The 22,289-nt window shown below is 42.8% G+C and overlaps 1 protein-coding gene and 4 non-coding genes across 9 annotated transcripts; all 5 read left to right on the plus strand.

The window, feature by feature from the left end:
• Positions 1-108: 108 nt before the first annotated feature.
• On the plus strand, positions 109-21,333 carry EIF3A (eukaryotic translation initiation factor 3 subunit A). Of its 5 annotated transcripts, none has more exons than XM_063434248.1 (25): positions 109-260; positions 3,724-3,914; positions 4,281-4,417; positions 4,827-4,990; positions 6,493-6,692; positions 6,791-6,999; positions 8,034-8,205; positions 8,289-8,393; positions 8,570-8,668; positions 9,530-9,646; positions 10,474-10,659; positions 11,607-11,954; positions 12,384-12,488; positions 12,738-12,851; positions 13,492-13,614; positions 16,175-16,328; positions 16,621-16,802; positions 16,938-17,032; positions 17,388-17,841; positions 17,881-17,923; positions 18,032-18,361; positions 18,573-18,708; positions 19,065-19,186; positions 19,710-19,897; positions 21,275-21,333. In XM_063434248.1, the coding sequence occupies exons 1-24, from the start codon at positions 212-214 to the stop codon at positions 19,895-19,897; spliced, it is 4,023 nt and encodes a 1,340-aa protein (XP_063290318.1). In that variant the 5' UTR covers positions 109-211; the 3' UTR covers positions 21,275-21,333. The 5 variants fall into 5 exon arrangements, with proteins under 5 accessions (XP_063290318.1, XP_063290319.1, XP_063290316.1 ...); XM_063434249.1 differs by lacking the exon at positions 17,881-17,923 and adding an exon at positions 17,953-17,995; XM_063434246.1 differs by having other exon boundaries at positions 17,388-17,995.
• Positions 9,298-9,423, plus strand: LOC134575950 (small nucleolar RNA SNORA54). The gene has a single exon (XR_010085793.1). It is a non-coding gene; the product is annotated as a small nucleolar RNA SNORA54 (small nucleolar RNA).
• Positions 9,749-9,882, plus strand: LOC134575946 (small nucleolar RNA SNORA19). Its single transcript, XR_010085790.1, has one exon. It is a non-coding gene; the product is annotated as a small nucleolar RNA SNORA19 (small nucleolar RNA).
• On the plus strand, positions 11,133-11,266 carry LOC134575947 (small nucleolar RNA SNORA19). The gene has a single exon (XR_010085791.1). It is a non-coding gene; the product is annotated as a small nucleolar RNA SNORA19 (small nucleolar RNA).
• LOC134575948 (small nucleolar RNA SNORA54) lies at positions 12,885-13,010 on the plus strand. The gene has a single exon (XR_010085792.1). It is a non-coding gene; the product is annotated as a small nucleolar RNA SNORA54 (small nucleolar RNA).
• Positions 21,334-22,289: the final 956 nt, after the last annotated feature.

Genomic DNA, 22,289 nt, shown 5'->3' on the forward strand with positions numbered 1-22,289 from the left:
TGGCAGTGCGGGGCGGGGCGGGGCGGGGCGGGGCGGGGCGGCGCGGCGCGGCGCGGCCAGGGAGCGTGCGTGTTACGTCGCACGCCGGAAGTGTCGTGGTGTCCCCGCCCCCTGACTTCCTCCGTCTCTTTGTGGCTGGCGTGGCGGACATGCTGCAGTCGCTGTGACCGGGAGCCGCCATCAGCCGCCATATTCCCGCCTCCCCGCCACCATGCCGGCCTACTTCCAGCGCCCCGAGAACGCCCTCAAACGGGCCAACGGTGAGTCACTCGGAGATAATAATAATAATAATAAATAATAATATAAATATAAATAAATAATATAACAATAATAAATAATACAACAACCCGAGTAATATCAAAAATAATAATAACCCAACATGGGGGAGGGGGGTATCTAATAGAGAGAGAGAGAGAGAGAGAGAGAGAGACCCTGAGAGAGAGAGAGAGACCCTGAGAGAGAGAGAGAGACCCTGAGAGAGAGAGAGAGACCCTGAGAGAGAGAGAGAGACCCTGAGAGAGAGAGAGAGACCCTGAGAGAGAGAGAGAGACCCTGAGAGAGAGAGAGAGACCCTGAGAGAGAGAGAGAGACCCTGAGAGAGAGAGAGAGACCCTGAGAGAGAGAGAGACCCTGAGAGAGAGAGAGAGAGACCCTGAGAGAGAGAGACCCTGAGAGAGAGAGACCCTGAGAGAGAGAGACCCTGAGAGAGAGACCCTGAGAGAGAGAGACCCTGAGAGAGAGAGACCCTGAGAGAGAGAGACCCTGAGAGAGAGAGACCCTGAGAGAGAGAGACCCTGAGAGAGAGAGACCCTGAGAGAGAGAGACCCTGAGAGAGAGAGACCCTGAGAGAGAGAGACCCTGAGAGAGAGAGACCCTGAGAGAGAGAGACCCTGAGAGAGAGAGACCCTGAGAGAGAGAGACCCTGAGAGAGAGAGACCCTGAGAGAGAGAGACCCTGAGAGAGAGAGAGAGACCCTGAGAGAGAGAGAGAGACCCTGAGAGAGAGAGAGAGACCCTGAGAGAGAGAGAGAGACCCTGAGAGAGAGAGAGAGACCCTGAGAGAGAGAGAGACCCAGAGAGAGAGAGAGAGAGAGAGACCCTGAGAGAGAGAGAGAGACCCAGAGAGAGAGAGAGAGACCCTGAGAGAGAGAGAGAGACCCTGAGAGAGAGAGAGACCCTGAGAGAGAGAGAGAGACCCTGAGAGAGAGAGAGAGACCCTGAGAGAGAGAGAGAGAGACCCTGAGAGAGAGAGAGAGAGACCCTGAGAGAGAGAGAGAGAGACCCTGAGAGAGAGAGAGAGAGACCCTGAGAGAGAGAGAGACCCTGAGAGAGAGAGAGACCCTGAGAGAGAGAGAGAGACACCCTGAGAGAGAGAGAGACCCTGAGAGAGAGAGAGAGACCCTGAGAGAGAGAGAGAGAGACCCTGAGAGAGAGAGAGAGAGACCCTGAGAGAGAGAGAGAGAGACCCTGAGAGAGAGAGAGAGAGACCCTGAGAGAGAGAGAGAGAGACCCTGAGAGAGAGAGAGAGACCCTGAGAGAGAGAGAGACCCTGAGAGAGAGAGAGACCCTGAGAGAGAGAGAGAGACCCTGAGAGAGAGAGAGAGACCCTGAGAGAGAGAGAGAGAGACCCTGAGAGAGAGAGAGAGAGACCCTGAGAGAGAGAGAGAGAGACCCTGAGAGAGAGAGAGAGAGACCCTGAGAGAGAGAGAGAGAGACCCTGAGAGAGAGACCCTGAGAGAGAGACCCTGAGAGAGAGACCCTGAGAGAGAGACCCTGAGAGAGAGACCCTGAGAGAGAGACCCTGAGAGAGAGAGAGAGAGACCCTGAGAGAGAGAGAGAGAGACCCTGAGAGAGAGAGAGAGAGACCCTGAGAGAGAGAGAGAGACCCTGAGAGAGAAGGGGGGTGCAAGAGAGAGGGGTTTCCTGGAGTCACTGGGTGTATATTTTATCACTTGATTGCCCAATTTCAGGTATCAGTAGTAACATCTGTTAGTAAAATAGCCTATCCATGCATTAACATGCATGTAGTGTGTGTCAATCAAACTGAACATCATGTGAGCTGTAGTCAAACGGCTTCAGTGCCAGAGATATAATCCATCCCATTGCCAGTCCATAGGAGAGGGTTGTACATGCCAACAAATCTCCTCTTTTCTTCTCTCATTGTATTTCCTAGAATAGCTATTTGTGTTTACTAGTTTTCATCTGATCCTCCAATAGCTTACAATTGCAGTTTAATTGCCATTTTCTGATAACCCAAAAGTCCCATTTTTAACTCTGAAATAGATTGGAAGAGATTTTTATTTTTCTGATTAGTCTGAATTTCAATGCACCTTATTCTGGTATTGCACCATAGTTTTATGTCCGTGTACGATATTGCTCAGAACAATATTTATTTTCCTGCTATATAGCTTTTGTTTTGTTAGGAGCCCAAACATGTTATATTTATGTGTGTTTACATGGAAGCTCTGTCACAGCACAAGTCACACGCTTAGATTATGAGCTAATTGGGGTAAAACTTAAATCACATGATTAACCTCCAAGTTTATGAGTAGAATTAAAGGAGACCTGGGGGGTAAATTGAGCCTCTATTTTTATTGCATGTTATAGATAGAATAAAACACTTTTTAGTGAATCTACCTCTGACTGCTGAGAGATCTTTCCTACACCCATCAGAGGTGCGCCAATCTGGAGTGTTTCTATTAGGGCTATGGATGTTTTATTTTTTTGTAGGGTATATTAGAGGGATTGCCCCGTATTATTTTTCCAGAGCTTATGTCAATTCAGATTATCGGTCGCCTTTCAGGATAATTGCCAATAACCAGTGTTTATACTGTGTACATTTAACGTTTTGAAAAAGCAACACAATTTTTACACAAAGCTGGCATTAACTGAATGTGCTGTCAGCAGTCACACTCTTATCACTCCCAGGCAGGCATTTAGCAGCATGCTGGGATCAGTGAGATCTGTCAGACAGTACATTACAGTATATTTTTCACTGTCTCACCACCCTGCCTTCGGCTGAGCTATGCAAGCGGGGACTCACAGGGAGGGTGGTGTGAGGTTGTAAAATGCCAGCTAGAGTTTGTGTGCCGAAGACAGAGTGCAGTGACTGGGGGAGCTGCGCAAGTTATCGGTAAGGTCCATTTCGAGAATTAGAAACATGCAGAATATCTGATGATCAGTCTTTCCTTAGTATGCTATCCCCAAAGAGCAGTTCTAATCATAATATAGGATGGGTGGAATTGCTTTAAAACTGATAGAAGCCATACTATGACCGCAGTCAATGTACAACTTGTTTAGTGAAGCTTTCAGGTTGGGCTGAGGTTTTTTTTTTTTGTAAAACCTCTTTTTTGATTTAACCCCCCCTGGGTACTACTCCCATATCTTTCTAACACCAAAACCATTACAGTAATCACCCGTTAATTCAGCTAGTAATAGGAGCTAAAGATGTGTGCATAGCTCACTATCTTATAAACTCTTGGTTATGTGCCCCATAGAACAGGATCATTTTATCACCTAAGTGCTGGTCATTGCCATGGGACTGATAAGAAATCTCCTAATATGTTTCAGTCTTGGCCCCTAGACTTCTGTGAGGGCAGTTGGAAACATTTATAGCTGTCCTTGAATTTGGCAACAGGTGTTTTTATTTTTCATGTCATTGAAAAAAACCTGAAGTGGTCAATACTTTGTAAGTTTAATGTGTTCATTTTTCCTTTTTCTACAGAGTTCCTTGAAGTTGGGAAGAAACAACCAGCTCTTGACGTTTTATATGACGTGATAAAGAGCAAAAAACATCGAACATGGCAGAAAATCCACGAGCCGATCATGCTCAAGTACCTGGAGCTCTGTGTGGACCTCCGCAAGAGCCACTTGGCAAAAGAAGGTCTCTATCAGTACAAGAACATCTGCCAGCAGGTAAATCTCCCTCACAACAGGCTTGGTCTTTCTTTTCCATGTGCTTATATACAACTGTGCATATATTTGTGGTGTTGGAATGCATGCAAATTATCATTAGTACAACCAAAGTTCTCTCTTCTGCCTGCCGCCCCCAGGCACTGAAAAATGCATATATTTTAAATGCTTGGCTCTTTTGCATTATTATTATGCATTAAACAGAAAATTCACGAAATACTATGCAATTAAATTAAACGGAAATTAAAAAAGGATGTTCCCCATCCTAACATACTTGCCTCGTAGCAAGCAAAAGTGATTATGGTTCGTAGACTTATCTATTGAAAATGGGCTTAGGATTTGACACTTGTGGTTTGTTTTCTGATGTAGGTTAACATAAAATCATTAGAAGATGTAGTGCGAGCATACTTGAAGTTGGCAGAAGAGCGAACTGAAGCTGCCAAGGAGTCTTCTCAGCAGATGGTTTTGGACATCGAAGATCTGGATAATATTCAGACTCCAGAAAGGTAAACCAGAGTTTACAATTGCCAGATTCCGATGCAGATCTAGTTTATTAATGTAAATATAAATTGGCTTGGCCACCATTGCATAGCTCTTTAAAACTGTCCAAATGATTGTGAGATTGCCTGGTGTATGCAATCCCCTTTTCTACACAGTGGGATGGCATTTAGCACATGGCTATTGCTATCACTTGTTCTGTGCAGGCTTTTTATTATTTTTACGCAGTAACTATTTCCATGTTTTGCAATTTTTTTTACCACAATTCCAAAATGGCCAATCCGCACTCAAAAACTGTCAGATATTCAGTTAAACTATTCCATTCTACAGTGTCCTGAGTGAAGCTGTTGGTGCTTTGTTACAGTGAAGGGGGTCTGTGTGTATATGTATATATTTACAAAAATACAATTTCTACAGTGTCCTTCTGAGTGCCGTGAGTGGAGAAGACACTCAGGACCGCACTGACCGTCTTCTTCTGACCCCCTGGGTGAAATTCCTGTGGGAATCATATAGACAGTGTTTGGACCTGTTAAGAAATAACTCTAAAGTGGAACGTCTCTATCATGATATTGCTCAGCAAGGTAAGTGGGTGCTTTGTCTTGTCCTTGTATTTAGAAAATATTCCATCGTCATTAATACTACTTTTGGGTAAACATAATTTTTAGCTGTTTTTGAATAGTTGTGAATTTGCAATATAATTAGCTGCATTTCTACAAGAACAGATTCATTAAGAATCTATATCCAAGTCATGAAGCTGAACATATTGCTGACCCTGTTTAACCCCTTCCCGACCTCAGACCTGCAGGGTACGTCCGACAAAAAAAACGTCAGTTAATGACCACGGACGTACCCCGCACGTCCGCGGCTAAATGGACCTGTCTACTCACCTGGACCGGCAATCCCGGTCTGGGGGACCACCCGAGCCACCAGCAGTCCCCCTGCTGCAGCTCTGTCCTCTTAGGCCCTCCAGGGCCATGTGTTAAACATGATCACATGACTGCAATGGAAGTCTACGGAGCTGCCAGCAGCAGTCCCCCAGCCACCTAAAATGTTAAAAAATAAAAAAATATCTTGAAAAATAGTTAAATAATTTTACAATATATTATATATGATTGCATTCTAAGTGTACTTTGAGATATCTATCTATCATATCTATGTATAATATAATTTTTTTTAATTATTTCATAATATACATATAGGAAATAAAAATGTGTGTACACATATATTACGCGTGTATGTATATTGCGCGTGTGTGTGTTTTAGAGAAGTAAAATGTATTATACTGATATCATCAGTGAAATGGCAGCTTGTGTAAAAAAAAACGCAAAAAATCAAAACGCTAATTTTGGCCAGGGTTTGTGACTTAAAAAAAAAAAAAAGAGTGGCCATACCCCATTTTGAATACAGTGGGTTGTCTACTTTAAAAGAAATATATGGTTTGATGGGGGTAAATTACATTGGCCAGCTGAAAAAAAAAATCCCAAATAGGACCTGGGTGCACAATGACCAGCTGTGAAAATTCCAAGTTGGAAAACTGGAATGCGCACCCTCCACATAAGGTGATTTAGCCCTCAGAGGACCCGACACACCTATACATGGGGGGGGGGGGGGGGGGGTTTCACTGTACTCGGGAGATGTTGCTGAACACATATTGGGGTGTTCTTTGGCAGTAACCCTTACAGTTCTCAGTAAATGTATTCTGCTATGTGTGTCAAGAAAATCACCAATTATTTTTTTTTAATTTGGCATAGATTGGTGGTAAAATGGCTGCATAAAAAGAGGGTACAGTAAATTAGTAACAGGAAAATTACAACTAAACACAGCCAGCCCTGGTCCTTAACGGTAAGAAAAGGGAAAAGCGGTCTGGTCACTAAGGGGTAAACCGTTTATTCCATGGGTGTTCAACTTGCATTCACATATTGTTGGATTGTAACTTCCTGTCGATATGTCAGTCCAACGTTGTGCTGACACTGCAATTCTAATAAAGTAAGGAAAAGTTAACAAACCATGAATCTGATAGAATTGATTTTATCTGGAAAATGTAAGTAAATCATGTGCTAATGTTCCGGTGTTCTATCTGCAGCCTTCAAATTCTGTCTGCTCTACACGCGGAAGGCGGAGTTCCGCAAGCTGTGCGATAACCTCAGGATGCATTTGGGTCAAATCCAGCGACACCATAATCAGAGTACGGCCATTAACTTGAACAATCCTGAAAGCCAGTCCATGCATCTGGAGACCCGACTCGTTCAGCTGGACAGTGCTATCAGCATGGAGCTCTGGCAGGTCCGTCAGTGGATCCAACATTTTGCACTTGTGTGGATTTTGTGCATCATGAGAAGGTCATTCAAAAACGTCTTTATTTCTCTCCTTGTTAACCATAGGAAGCCTTTAAAGCTGTTGAAGATATTCATGGGCTATTTGCTTTGTCTAAAAAGCCACCAAAACCCCAACTGATGGCTAATTATTACAACAAGGTGTCTACTGTGTTCTGGAAGTCTGGCAATGCTTTGTTCCACGCATCCACCTTGCACCGTCTGTTTCACCTGTCCAGAGAAATGCGGAAAAATCTCACGCAAGATGAAATGCAGAGGTGGGTAATGGCTAGAAATAAAGTGCATTCACCTTACAGACCTGATTTTTTGTGTTTGTAGTGTAAATATCTACACATCGTGCTATAGAAATTGCCAGAAAATGTAGTGAAACTGCTGACGTTTTATTTCAGCCCAATGTGTAAAGGTTGGGGTTGTTATTTATACAGAACAAATTGCATATTAGAGACCATTTCGCAGACAGAATCTGGGCAATGTAATCTACAAGCTAAAGCTATAGTGCACTACCTTCACTTTTAACCCCTTAAGGACCAAGCTTCTGGAATAAAAGGGAATCATGACATGTCACACATGTCATGTGTCCTTAAGGGGTTAAACAAACGGTGCGCAAGCAGTTTCTTCCAAGATGGCAACTTTTACTTCAGTGGTGAAGTTGTATGTAGTGAGTTGGTTTTGGTTAATTTGCTTGCAGTATTCTTTATCTACTCCCTCCCTTTGTGAACAGATGCTAAGGTAAGATAACGTTCTGTAGCCACCCCCCTTCCTATACTGACTTTTACAATTACTACTACAAGTCACTGTATGGAAATATACAGCAAACTGTTAAACCTACGCTACAAGCCAAGCCTTAAAAGTTACTCTCCACTGCAAGCCTGGAATGTCTATGGCACACTAACCAGGGGTTGGTTTCTCTTCACTCGCTAATGGCGATAACGTGGCCGTGCTTGGGATATTAGCTTTGCTCCCAGGTTCTGTTCATTGTGAGCAGTTGTTTGTCAAGTCACTTTATATTATTTTATTTTTTTGGCCTACCAAATATTGTATGAGGAGTAAATTGACTTTTATTCACGGCCTGTGGGGGATCAATGAATTTTTATTTATTTTTTCTCTTCCGCACCTATCATTGTCTTTCTCTATGTTGCTGTGAGATTACAAATGGCTTGTTATGTGCAATTTAAAATATAAAGCAATATTAGCAGTCTGGTGTTGACTGTGGCCAGTGCTGTCAGTCTCTTTTGGCTATCTTCCATTTTAGGAAATAGATTTTTGGTTAACTAACTCGTCTTCATTGTAGGATGTCAACAAGAGTCCTCCTGGCGACTCTGTCTATTCCGATAACTCCTGAGCGTACAGACATTGCCAGACTCCTTGATATGGACGGTATTATTATGGAGAAACAGAGGCGTCTAGCTACGTTACTGGGATTGCAATCCCCACCTACCCGCGCTGGCTTAATCAATGATATGGTAATCAGCTCTTATAAATGTCTGTAAACTCACAGACCACAAACAGACGGGCTCTAGCTAATGCCTTTCTCCCTTTGTTGCAGGTCAGATTTAATGTTCTCCAGCATGTGCTTATTGAAGTGAAGGATCTGTATAATTTGCTGGAGGTAGATTTTCATCCTCTGAAGCTATGTGGTCGTGTGACCAAGGTAGGTATACCAGTTTCCAGCTGGGATATAAATTGTGAAGAAATAATTACAAGTCTTGCCTCCCTTTGGCCAATTTATCTCATGTGAGGTTGGAATTTTTAAGATTTTACAGATTTTTACTGATCCACATAGAATGTCTTGATGCTGTGCTCTAATTCACGCTCTGTCTTTATTAGATTTTGGACTGGTTAAAAGATCAAGGAGAGAAGGAAACTGAACTGCAGCAATACATCACTCAGCTTCAGAACAATACCATATTACGTCTTTTGCAGCAGGTACCGGTCATGTGGCATGTCTGCTTTCAAGCATATCCTGTAAAGAGCGGTGTATCAAGTATTTAATGGGAAATGGGGGATCAGAACCACATTTTCTTTTTGCACTTGTTAGTTTGTAAAAATATCTGAGCTTATCATTGTAATAGAAAATCCTATTGCTAGATAATGATCGGTGTAATAAAATGTCCCTATACATTCAGACTTATTCTATTCATCCCTGTTAAACCTCTTTTTTTTAAGACGGTCAATTCCTATGAATTTTATATATTTTTTTTTATTTATTTACTAATGAATCTTCTAGATGGGAAAGTTTTAAATCTCCACCTCTGTATGCCGCTAGCCTGGGTGTGTTGCGCTGTACGTACCTCTAGCCTTAGTGTGAGCATAGTAATGTTAGTCTGCCCCAAAAGATCCCCAGGTAATGAGCGGAGTTTGTTCCGGCAGCACATGGGGGCAATTGCTGCAAGTCCTATCGGCATCCTTTTCCGTCTCTTTACACATGCTGGAGGTGTGTTGCAGCAGGTTTTGAGCCTGTGCACAGCCGGTGGAACACATGCCCAGGCATCCAAACTTGGCAGTGCATCTAAGAGCATTATGTGTGATTTCCTTCCTTTGTTTTGTTTGGTCTAATGCACCGTACGTAATCACTTGTCATTGCTATTGATTATTGGTTCCATTCCGGTGCTATATGAATTCCCATAATGAAAAGTATGGCTGACCTATGGTTGGCCTGTTTTTGTCTGTTGGGGACATGGTTTGCACTGTATTAAGCTTTTATAAAGGGTGCAGAGAAACCCGCTACTTGTTTAGGTTTTCATTTCTACTCCTTTTCATTAATTGCCATTTGTTTTTTGTTCTAAGGTGGCGCAGATATACCAGAGCATAGAGTTCTCTCGGCTAACCTCACTTATTCCTTTTGTTGATGGCTTTTTACTGGAGCGAGCTATAGTTGATGCTGCCCGTCACTGTGATCTACAGGTAAGTGGTTTCATATAATCTCCATGTTAAAGCTAGGTGGTTTATTGCCTTTTGGTTTACTGAATCTGGTGGCCAGTTTGCGTGATACAGGCAATAAACGTCCTGCACATTACATTGACAGTGCTCTCATTGTCACATAGAGCATTGTTATTTCTGCTGTGCTATATAAACTGAAGGCTAATTAGCAGTGTAACTGGACATTAATAGTTACTGCTGCCAGTCTCCTTCATACAGTGTTTAAAAGGTGTGAGTAGTCGGACATAACTTCACCTTATTCAACCATAGCATCATAAGATGACAAATTAAGTCTCCAAATGTTTAAGCAGAATATCTATTTTAATTTCGGAACGTTAACGATATCAATGTCTATTTTACAAAAAAATTACTAAGTATTGTGTTTTTTGTTTATAAGCAACCATTTATTTATTGCCCATACCAATATAACATTTTCAGAGTTTTTGACCGTTCAAATACTTTTTATAAACTATGTTCTGCTAGAAATAGGGAGTGCTGTTTGGCATAAATGCTGTCCAATTCACATGTTTCATGTTTCCTTTATAATGTTAGAAGTACAGCTTTGTAGTCCCAACACTAGTGTTCCTTAAACACTTATATAGCATCATAGACTTTTTTTTTTTCAGCAGACACCAATACTTTGGTATCTAATTGAAAACACAACTTTATGTTTAGTGCAGACTTTAACGTCTGTTCTAGCGGGATGTTCTCTGTTACTACTTTGATGGTTAGAAATGTCTGGAATAAGCTGGTGTACATTGTGTTATTTGTATGATCTATATCAATCAACTGTCTTTGCTTCATCTTGCCAGGTGCGGATAGATCATTCATCCCGTACACTCAGCTTTGGTTCGGACCTTAATTACTCTACACGAGAGGATGCTCCACTTGGACCATTCCTACAAAACATGCCGTCTGAGCAAATCCGGAACCAGCTGACTGCGATGTCCTCTGTACTGTCCAAGGCTGTGACCGCAATTAAACCTGCTCATATTCTGGTTAGTATGTTGGCTTTCGGTGGGAAAGAAGAGCATCATATTCTTCTTGTTTGCTCCGTTCATTGATGCCGTCCATGGGGTGTTAGGAATTGCTCGTTAAATTCACTTTCTCATCGTGTGGAGCAAAGATAGTAACTACCTGCATGAACTGAAGGCTAATTAGCACTACAACTGATGCTGGTTACCTTGCCAGACTCCTTCACTCATCCATTAAAATAAGTGGATGATGTGTGAGTGGAGGTGTCTGGCTCAGTTGGGGGGGATTAAAGGAGCACTTCAAACGTTTAAACTGAAAATCGGTTTGTGTTGGAGTGTTCCTTAAGTGATATCAATGGCTTTTTATAGGTTAGAGCTATGACTGATCTACAGCTAAGTGGTTTTGTTTAATGTCCATGTTAAAGCCAGGCGGTTTATTGCCTTCTGGCTCATTGAATCTGGTGGCCAGTTTGCGTGATAGGTCGCTTATAAAAGTCCTGCACATTACATTGACAGTGCTCTCATTGTCACATAGAGCATTGTTATTTCTGCTGTGCTATATAAACTGAAGGCTAATTAGCAGTGTAACTGGACATTAATAGTTACTGCTGCCAGTCTCCTTCATACAGTGTTCAAAAGGTGTGAGTAGTCAGACATAACTTCACCTTATTCAACCATAGCATCATAAGATGACAAATTAAGTCTCCAAATGTTTAAGCAGAATATCTATTTTAATTTCGGAGCGTTAACGATATCAATGTCTATTTTACAAACAAATTACCAAGTATTGTTTTTTTTTGTTTATAAGCAACCATCATTTATTGCCCATACCGATATAACATTTTCAGAGTTTTTGACAGTTCATATACTTTTTATAAACAATGTTCTGCTATAAATAGGGAGTGCTGTTTGACATAAACGCTGCACAATTAGCGTGTTTCGTATTTCCTGACTATGGGTTTCTATTGCAGCAAGAAAAGGAGGAACAGCACCAGGTGGCTGTAACCGCGTTCCTGAAGAACTCCAGAAAAGAACACCAGCGCATCCTGGCTAGACGGCAAACCATAGAAGAAAGGAAAGAACGCTTGGAGAATTTAAATATCCAGAGAGAGAAGGAGGAGCTGGAGCAGCGTGAAGCTGAACTGCAGAAGGTGCGGAAAGCTGAGGAAGAGAGACTGCGCCAGGAAGCCAAAGAGCGTGAGAAGGAGCGCATTCTGCAGGAGCACGAGCAGATCAAGAAGAAGACTGTGCGGGAGCGCCTGGAGCAAATTAAAAAGACTGAGCTTGGAGCCAAGGCTTTCAAAGATATTGACATTGAGGTGGGTACATAACCAGCGTCTAGATATAAAACCTACTGGACTTCCAGATTTAAGACTTGGAAAAACTAGAGCAGCACTGCTAATGCTCTGCCCTTTGTTTGGCTTGTTCTCGTGCATTGTTTGTGATTGCCTGTCTGTCAGTCCCATAATTAATAGTATGGCTAACCAATCATCGGATGGTCCATGAAAATGTTTTAATACTTTAGTTGTAGATACTTGGTAATGTTGCCTTTCTATATTTTGTGAGTTGTGTTCTCATTATCTCTGGGATTTAATTTCCTTGACTTATGGAATGGTCCATTATTTCTTTGAGCTTAGTACGTTGGGATCTGCATGGCTATATGGCCAGACTTTGTTCATATTAATGGGATTTATCTTTTTATTTTCCCCTCTTTATTTGTAAATTTATAATCATTGTATGTTTCACAGAATCTGGAGGAATTGGACCCAGATTTTATCATGGCCAAACAGGTAGAGCAACTTGAGAAAGAGAAGAAGGAGCTACAAGAGCGACTCAAGAATCAGGAGAAAAAGGTGAATGTTTGTTTGAAATGCTTCCACTTAGGAAATTCTTAAACATAAACACAGATATCATTGTCTCCATTGAATCGAATTCCTGTCTGCGCTAAAATTACTTCCGTCAATTGTCAGTGAAATGACACCTGTGCCTAATCCATTACAGGTAAAATGCAATTTGTATCTGTCATTGGCATCATACGTCTTGTGGGTGACTGGTATCTGCCCAGCCTGGCTGTTTAATAATCCCAATTTCTCCAATTGTAGATAGATTACTTTGAAAGAGCGAAACGTTTGGAAGAAATTCCACTTATCAAGAAGGCCTATGAGGAGCAGCGAATCAATGACATGGAGCTCTGGGAGCAGCAAGAGGAGGAGCGGGTAATGCCTTTATCTATTGTTTTAGTATCCCTCGTGCACTGTACGTAATCACTTGTCATTCCTGTTGATGATTGGTTCCATTCCAGTGCTATAGAAATCCCCATAATGAAAAGTATGGCTGACCAATCGTTGGCCTGTTTTTGTCTGTTGGGGACAATGTTTGTTCTGAAGTGAGTCTTCTAAAGCGTGAAACCTGATACTTTGTAATGTTTGTGTTTTAATCAGCCAATCCACCTGAGCTTCCCGTTACTGGTTATGTGTTTATGTGGCAAGTTGTCTGATGCCTGGCTTTCCTCATCAGCCATTGGGGGTAATGAGAGTGGATGCCTGTGCCATTTCCTTTTTGTGCCAGGATATCTGGAAGTTCCATTAGTTTTCTCATCTTGCAAATAAATACCAGGAAAGCTTGGGTTCCTGGTTGCCTAGCAAAAATGGCTGTTTAAGGCCATTTTTGCTTTAAACCAAGAGAATTAAATACATTCACTCCTAAGTGAGTCTTGGGCTGTCACTCCTGTAAGATGGCTGTATTGTTAGGAAATAGTTACATTGTTGGCCTTTCCCTTGCAAACATACCCAAAGTATGTGGAAAGAGCAGCCTTTCATTGTAACGGTTTGCTCACCCAAATTATTTCATAAACAGATAAGCACCTTACTGTTGGAACGGGAGAAGGCGGTGGAGCACAAGAACCGTCTGTCTAGGATGGTGGAAGATCGAGATCTGTTTGTTGCCACCTTGAAGGCTGCACGTCAATCTGTGTATGAGGTGAGTAGGAGTCCCTGTCACTGATGTAATTGCATTAAAGGTGCACTATACGGTGAATTGCCCACACTTTGTGAATTGAGTATAAATGTATGCGTGTCACTCATAAGCTGCAGAAAGCAAACTATAGCTGCAGTCTCTCAGCCAATCCTGACTTTGCAATAGGTTGAGCTGTACACTTCCTGTAAACTAATCAAAATTCACTTCACATCTGTAAAACAGAAAACTTGCACCTACCAAAAAAGGATCAAGGCAAGCATTACCATGATTATTTTATAAATCACATGCTTTCTAATTTACCTAGGTTTTCTCATACACCGTGAGCTGTAGTGAATCTGTTTTAGTACCAGATTAATATAATGGGCACGGTATAGCTGCATTCCATGGGCACAGTATAGCTGCATTCCATGGGCACAGTATAGCTGCATTCCATGGGCACAGTATAGCTGCATTCCATGGACACAGTATAGCTGCATTCCATGGACACAGTATAGCTGCATTCCATGGACACGGTATAGCTGCATTCAATGGACACGGTATAGCTGCATTCAATGGACACGGTATAGCTGCATTCAATGGACACGGTATAGCTGCATTCCATGGACACGGTATAGCTGCGTTCCATGGACACGGTATAGCTGCGTTCCATGGACACGGTATAGCTGCGTTCCATGGACACGGTATAGCTGCGTTCCATGGACACGGTATAGCTGCGTTCCATGGATACGGTATAGCTGCATTCCATGGACACGGTATAGCTGCGTTCCATGGGCACGGTATAGCTGCGTTCCATGGACACGGTATAGCTGCATTCCATGGACACGGTATAGCTGCATTCAATGGGCACGGTATAGCTGCATTCAATGGGCACGGTATAGCTGCATTCAATGGGCACGGTATAGCTGCATTCCATGGACACGGTATAGCTGCATTCCATGGACACGGTATAGCTGCATTCCATGGACACGGTATAGCTGCGTTCCATGGACACGGTATAGCTGCATTCAATGGGCACGGTATAGCTGCATTCAATGGGCACGGTATAGCTGCATTCAATGGGCACGGTATAGCTGCATTCAATGGGCACGGTATAGCTGCATTCAATGGGCACGGTATAGCTGCATTCAATGGGCACGGTATAGCTGCATTCAATGGGCACGGTATAGCTGCATTCCATGGACACGGTATAGCTGCATTCCATGGACACGGTATAGCTGCATTCCATGGACACGGTATAGCTGCGTTCCATGGGCACAGTATAGCTGCATTCAATGGGCACGGTATAGCTGCGTTCCATGGACACGGTATAGCTGCATTCCATGGACACGGTATAGCTGCGTTCCATGGACACGGTATAGCTGCATTCAATGGGCACGGTATAGCTGCATTCCATGGACACGGTATAGCTGCATTCCATGGACACGGTATAGCTGCGTTCCATGGACACGGTATAGCTGCATTCAATGGGCACGGTATAGCTGCATTCCATGGACACGGTATAGCTGCATTCCATGGACACGGTATAGCTGCATTCCATGGACACGGTATAGCTGCGTTCCATGGGCACAGTATAGCTGCATTCAATGGGCACGGTACAGCTGCATTCAATGGGCACGGTATAGCTGCGTTCCATGGACACGGTATAGCTGCGTTCCATGGACACGGTATAGCTGCATTCCATGGACACGGTATAGCTGCATTCCATGGGCACGGTATAGCTGCATTCCATGGGCACGGTATAGCTGCATTCCATGGGCACGGTATAGCTGCATTCCATGGGCACGGTATAGCTGCATTCCATGGGCACGGTATAGCTGCATTCCATGGGCACGGTATAGCTGCATTCCATGGGCACGGTATAGCTGCATTCCATGGGCACGGTATAGCTGCATTCCATGGACACGGTATAGCTGCATTCAATGGACACGGTATAGCTGCATTCCATGGACTGGTGTATTTGGCTGAATGTTTGTCTATGCAAATGTCAAACAAATCTGCACTTTCCTCGTAGAACTTAAAGGCCCACTCTAGGCACCCAGACCATTTCAGCTCAATGAAGTGGTCTGTGTGCCAGATCCCTAGTTTTAACCCTGCAGCTATAAACATAGCAGTTTCCGAGAAACTATCTCCCTGACAGCCACTAGAGGCCGGTTCTGCCATCCTCAATGCGACACACTGATGTCTATAGGAAATCGTTCAGTAATGCTTTCCTATGTAGAGTTTGAATGTGCGCGGCTCTGTTCGCGCATGGCATTTGCAGCTGCCGTTGGCGGGGTTATCACCGGTGCTGGATTAAAGTAAGTGACTGAAAGGGATTTAACCCCTTCAACCCTAATAACCCTATAGTGCCAGGAAAACGAGTTTATTTTCCTGGCACTATATAGTGCTCCTTTCCCATTGTATTTGATTTATTTTCCTGTTTGACTCAAGCATTCTATAACAAGCACAAGTTACACCAGCCTGCTGCTGGTAGCAAGCAACTTCCCTATGGTATTTTATTAGGATGCATTACTTCAAATAACTCTTCATTGAGTGCGGCTTTGATTTTTCTCCCCCATATCAGGAGAAATTAAGTCAATTTCAAGAGAGGCTTGCTGAAGCAAGGAGAGTGCGCATGGACGCACGTAAGAGGCAACGCAAGGAAGAGAGGCGAATTAACTATTACAGAGAGAAAGAGGAGGAGGCGGAGAGGATAAAAGAGGAAGAGCTGAATAGAGGTATGATTAACGTATATATGTTATCCCCCTGGGAGCTCCGTAATACGTTTTTTGCTTCTTTTAACCCCCTTAAGGACATGTGACATGTCATGATTCCCTTTTCTTCCACAAGTTTGGTCCTTAAGGGGTTAACGCTCCTCTATTGTAGAGAGCTGGCTTGTGTTCAGACAATGTGTTAGAGCTTCAGACGCATGATGGTGTGATAGCAAGTCATTCTTGTTGATTGGAAAGGAAGTCTCCTCAAATGCAAAATATCAAGTTGTCTTTTTGCCGTGTGTTTAACTATACTCAGAGCGCGAGGAACAAGAGCGAATTGAAAATGAGAAACGGGAGGCTGAACAACGTGAATATCAGGAACGCATTAGAAAGCTGGAGGAGCAAGAGCGCAAGAAACGCCAGAGAGAGCTTGAAATTGAAGAGCGTGAGCGCCGCCGCGAGGAGGAAAGACGAGGCCCAGAGGATTCCTTTAGGAAGGTGGGTGACAATCCGGCTGCTGCCACTGGATCGACTTCAGCTCTGCATTCCCTAATCAAAAAGGATTTTAAAATGATCTTGAAGATGTTGTTAATGTTATCCTACTCAAGTGCATTACTATTTTGTTTAAAATAGGATTCATCACGTTGGGGAGAGAAAGATCCTGAAGTAGGATGGAGACGGGCAGTTGATCCTCCAGATAGTGACCGCAAAATGCCACCTCTTGATCGGTAATTACAGCCACTTGCTAATAGTAATATTAAACATTAATGTTTTAAAAAGCTGCCACATGTGGCTATAAGATTGTTATAGGTTTATCCCTATTGGCGGACACCTGTTGATGGGCAATTTCTTGATATGGATATATTGTTATAAATCAAATCTGGGTTTATTCTAACTAGCTTTTTGTATATGGCTAATGCGTTTACTTATATTTCTGACTCGTATTCAGTGTTTCTGTGGTGTGAATTCACTAGTGTGATATCTGATTGAAAAACTATAGTCAGAAGGTGACCATAGTGTGATCTTAAAGGATAGTAATTTTGTTCCTTAAATATTTACACATCCATATTACATTTATTATAGGGAATGGCGAAGAGGAGCCCCAGAAATTGAGAAGCCTCTTAAATGTGAAGATGAAGCTAATGTGAAGAATGAAGACGATGCCAGTGAAAGTCAAGCACCTGGTGAAGATGACAAGGCTCTGCAGAGATTTGAGGAGGATGATGATGAACGTGGACCTTCTCATCAATTTGAGGAAAAACCACGTCGTGGTCTGGGTGATGATAAAGGACCCCGTGACGCAGAAGAGGAACGTAGTTCATGGCGTGGTGCTGAAGAAGATCGCGCATCCAAGCGTGGCTTTGACGATGACCGTCCTCCTCGGCGCGCCTTTGACGATGACCGTCCTCCTCGGCGTGCCTTTGACGATGACCGTCCTCCTCGACGTGGCTTTGAAGATGATCGCCCTCCTCCTCCTCGACGTGGCTTTGAGGATGATCGCCCTCCTCCTCCTCGACGTGGCTTTGAGGATGATCGCCCTCCTCCTCCTCGACGTGGTTTTGAGGATGATCGCCCTCCTCCTCCTCGACGTGGCTTTGAGGATGATCGCCCTCCTCCTCCTCGACGTGGCTTTGAGGATGATCGCCCTCCTCCTCCTCGACGTGGCTTTGAGGACGATCGCCCTCCTCCTCCTCGGCGTGGCTTTGAGGAAGATCGCCCTATTCGACGTGGTTTTGAAGATGACCGCCCACCTCGCCGCGGCTTTGAGGATGATCGTCCTGCTCGACGTGGATTTGAAGAAGATAGAGGCCCTAGGAGAGGTTTTGATGAGGATAGGGGACCAAGACGAGGGTTTGATGAAGATAGAGGCCCTCGACGTGGCTTTGATGATGACCGCACCCCACGTCGTGGGTTTGACGATGAACGTACTCCACGCAGAGGCTTAGACGAAGATCGTGGATCCTGGCGTGGTGGGGAAGATGACAGGGGTCCAAGGCGCGGTGTCGATGATGACCGAGATCTTACACCCTGGAAGCCAGTTTCAGCAAGTCGACCAGGTAAAGTAATGAATTCCCCTGTCTTTGAGAGATACTGTCATCAACCGTTACTGAAAGCAAAACAGAAAATGTGATCTAAACAGCCAATAAGCCAGTACAAATATATGATGAGTTAATCTATTCGCTTTTCACTGTGCAGGGAAATTAAACCACATGTGCAGTGGTGGAATTGCTCTAAATTTTAATGAATGCCTTTTACTTGTCATTCAAGGTGGTTGGCGTGAACGTGAGAAAGCGCGAGAAGACAGTTGGGGCCCACCACGAGAATCCAATCCTTCAGAAGATCGTGAATGGTCGAGAAGAGAAGGGAAGGATCCAGAACCTGAACCAGTAAAACGCCCTGTCAGGTAAAGCCTGTTTTAGCGGTTTGACATGGATCACAAAAACCGACATTCGTACCGGCCATTCGCTTCTCTTCTGTTTCGCTTGTATCTCTGGTTCTTTCTTTGATAAGCCTGTGTTACATTGAGCTGCCTTGATTTGCAGTCTCTACACTTGGCATACAGGTATTTCAGAGATTACACTGTATGTCGCACAAATCTTTTTACAGCTATAGTGTCGAAAAATGAAACCTGTATTCCTAATACTATAGTGCTGCTGGAGTAGCCGTTAAGGTGACTCGCCCCTCTGAGTGGTATTAAAACAAGTTATTGATTTTATTTATTTAAATTTTTATATATATTTTTTTTTATTTCTATTTTAGAGAAGAGTCTGGGTGGAGAAAAGGAACAGAGGATTCCTTGAGTACAAAGACACCAGGAGATAATGACCGAGATGAAGATAGTCGTGAAAAGAAAAGACCTCTAAAGTCAGATCGAGAAGAACGTAAGTAGCTGAAGTCCAATACTGTCTGAGCTTTGTGAACAGAGGGGCCCTTTGGCTTTTAATTGCTTCCACATGAAAGCGATACTCTCCGGGTAGATTGGAAGTGCCTTTTTTGTGTACTCTCTCAATATATTGTTTGTATATGTTTCAGCTCTTTAGACCAACTGTTGTTCAATCTCCTAATTTGTTGCTTGGCAACGCTGTCAGTTTCTCTCCTATTCCTGCTGATTTCTAGTTCATTTGCATGTTCCCTGTCTGCTCCTCTGTAACTCTGACAGATTGTGATCTGTCTCTGCAGGGAGCTTTCACGGACCGATTCCATGTAAGCCAATGGGGTTAGCTTTCTATAAATGATGTACCTAACATTAAGCAGTTATTATTAAATATGAAGATCACGTAGATGCAGGCAGTGTCCCTTTAACTGATCAGGTCATTGTTCTTGTATTGGGTCAGTTACTGTGCATCTCTGAAGTCGGAGATTGCTTCAGATTGAATACTAATATATGATCTCATGTGGTTTTAGCAAACCAGTGGCGGCGTGGTGAAGAAAAGGAAAGTCGCTCAGAAGAACGCAGCACACCTCGGCGAACTGCTCCTGTAGAGAGGGAGAAAAGCTCATGGCGCACAGACAAGAAAGAGGATAAGGATGGTCCTCGCCGTACAAAAATTGAAACCGATGAGGAAGGGTGGACAACTGTGCTGCGGCGCTAGGTATTCAGATCGTTTCCACGTGGCCAGACCTGATACCAGAGTATTCCTCCGCCCTAAAGTGTCAAACTGTTACCTTCTGCATCTTTGTGATTGTGGCCCTATCTTTCCTTGCCTGGCTTGTTTGGATTTCCTTAACCACAGTGGGCTTATGTCATTAACAATTGGGTTCTTGATTTACAGTAGTCTCTGCTCTGTGTGAAAATAGGTGAATTGTAACACTTTGGCCTGAAATCCTGAATATACTTTAGATTGCTGACTGCAGTTATTGTGTAGTAGAATAAGGAATGACTGTTATTTGATTCCTGCCCTTCTGATCCTTTTTCTAAAAATACTTTTGCGATGGGCATCATTTTTTTTTTTTAACCTCTGAAGCGGTCAATCTAGATTGAGGGAATGTTTATCGACCAAAGCTCTTTGCCAATCCTAGAAATTATGCAATTGAAATCACCACTGTCACTTTATGTCAGAGGTCTTAAAATTAGAGTAGGAAAATGCCTTTTGGCACCCAGGGCGTGTCGTTCACTTTGTATTCTGTACCTCCCGACACTCAAAGCTGGAGTATATTTATTAAAGCATGTGTGCCCCTGTGATGTGGTCTGTTTTCACTCACCTGATAAAGCCCTGGTGTATGATTGCCCATAACTGTACATGAAGGGGAGGGGGTCATATGCACACAATCATTTGTAAAAATGTTTGCATTTAAATTTTTTATGAATCACAAGATTTAATAAGGTGATGGGCTAATCTTAAGTTTATTTCCCGAATTCTTTTTTTAAATTTTATTTATTAAACTGCACATTTAATCTGAATTATCCTTTTACTGGAATAGTGTGGACTTGGTTTTTGTTTTGAGAAGAAAACAAAACGCAACTTCATCTTCTGACCGTTGTTAAATTGCTAACCTAAACAGTCATGGGTCAGTTGCAATCAATTGATGTATAAGAGGCACACAGTTAATTTGGAGTGACCAATGACCTTTTTAAAGCTTTGGAGAAGTTTCTTTCTAAAATTGTCAAACTAAACCCTGCAGCTTATTATTTAATCATGGTTTGCAATTATCTTTTTGTAACTTGGTCACAGTGATCTTGGATGTCACATTAAGAATGTAGAAAATAAAGTGACTGCCCTTTGAGGTGACATGAGGACAAGTTTCTGGACCTGCTTATTATTGCTCTTCGTCAGGGAATTCAATCTATTTCTGGCATAGAATTCTGGGTAGTGTAATTCTAGAATGCTGGGATCCTTCGCAGTTCTGGATGCTCTCTGGTGGATTCCCCATATTGGTAATATGTATGAGAACCAGATATCTGATTTTACTGCTCTTAATGGCTGTTTGTTTTAGCTCCTAGTCATGTGCCGTTTGATCTTTTTTTTTAGGTCAACACTCGACTTGCTGCAGCTTATCCAATGATAAATAAAATCCTTCTAAGAATCAATCTCCGCTTTGTTGATTTTCAGCACTGTTTAGTCCAAAGGGTTTACGTTCCTATTGACAATATGAAACCTCTTGCGCTGTGGATCCCTTCCCATCAGATGTTCCATTAGCTGGCCCTCTGAGAGCTTACTGGAGTACACCCTGGTCTCTACAGTAGTTGCCCAGGCGACTGCTACGAGAAAAGCTTTTGTCTGCTTACAGAGAGCACCTGTTGACTTTATGAAATAAAGTAATCAAACCTGGAACTGAAAACAGGAATATTATTCAATTATTTGTAGATTTTCTATTAACTTGCAGAATCCTTGGCCCCTGCTTCTCTATAATGCCCCTTTTCACCATTCTCCTATCTTCTCCACATCTTTCTTTGACCCTTTCTATCTTATTGCACAGGAAGTGGATTCTCACCCCCAATATAATATACCTTAATGTTTGTTAAACAATAAAGGGATAAATATACAAAGTGACGTGTCTGAGGTTTTAAAGCTCTGCTAAATGAGGGTCATGCAAGGGCTGAAGACGGGCTAGTGTCGAATTGACCTGCAGTATGTGCTGTTGAACATCTTGTGTGTGCGCGATTCCAGACACACTATGGCAATCCTTCTTTTAGAGCTTGACCTCTGTTAGGGGACATTACAAGTTCTGCTGCACACAATTAAATGTTAATGATACAAAATTTCAATAAAGGGAAATAAAATACGTAGAATCAAACCTCTGTGAAAAGCGTATAAAAATACAACCTGGATGGGAAGTATAAGATCGAATATTCTATATGTCTGATCTTCTATAAAAGGAAATAATCTAATGCAATACAATTGATACACAAAATAGGGGCCATTATTCCTCTTTACTACTCAAACAGAAAAAAAATAATATAGTGCAGATAGTATGAAAAATATTATTAATACAAATGTGCACTTACAGGAATGAGGAGAATACAGCATGTATCCAGCAGCTGGA

The sequence above is a fragment of the Pelobates fuscus genome, chromosome 10 (assembly GCF_036172605.1).
Source record: "Pelobates fuscus isolate aPelFus1 chromosome 10, aPelFus1.pri, whole genome shotgun sequence".
NCBI classification, from domain to species: Eukaryota; Metazoa; Chordata; class Amphibia; order Anura; family Pelobatidae; genus Pelobates; species Pelobates fuscus.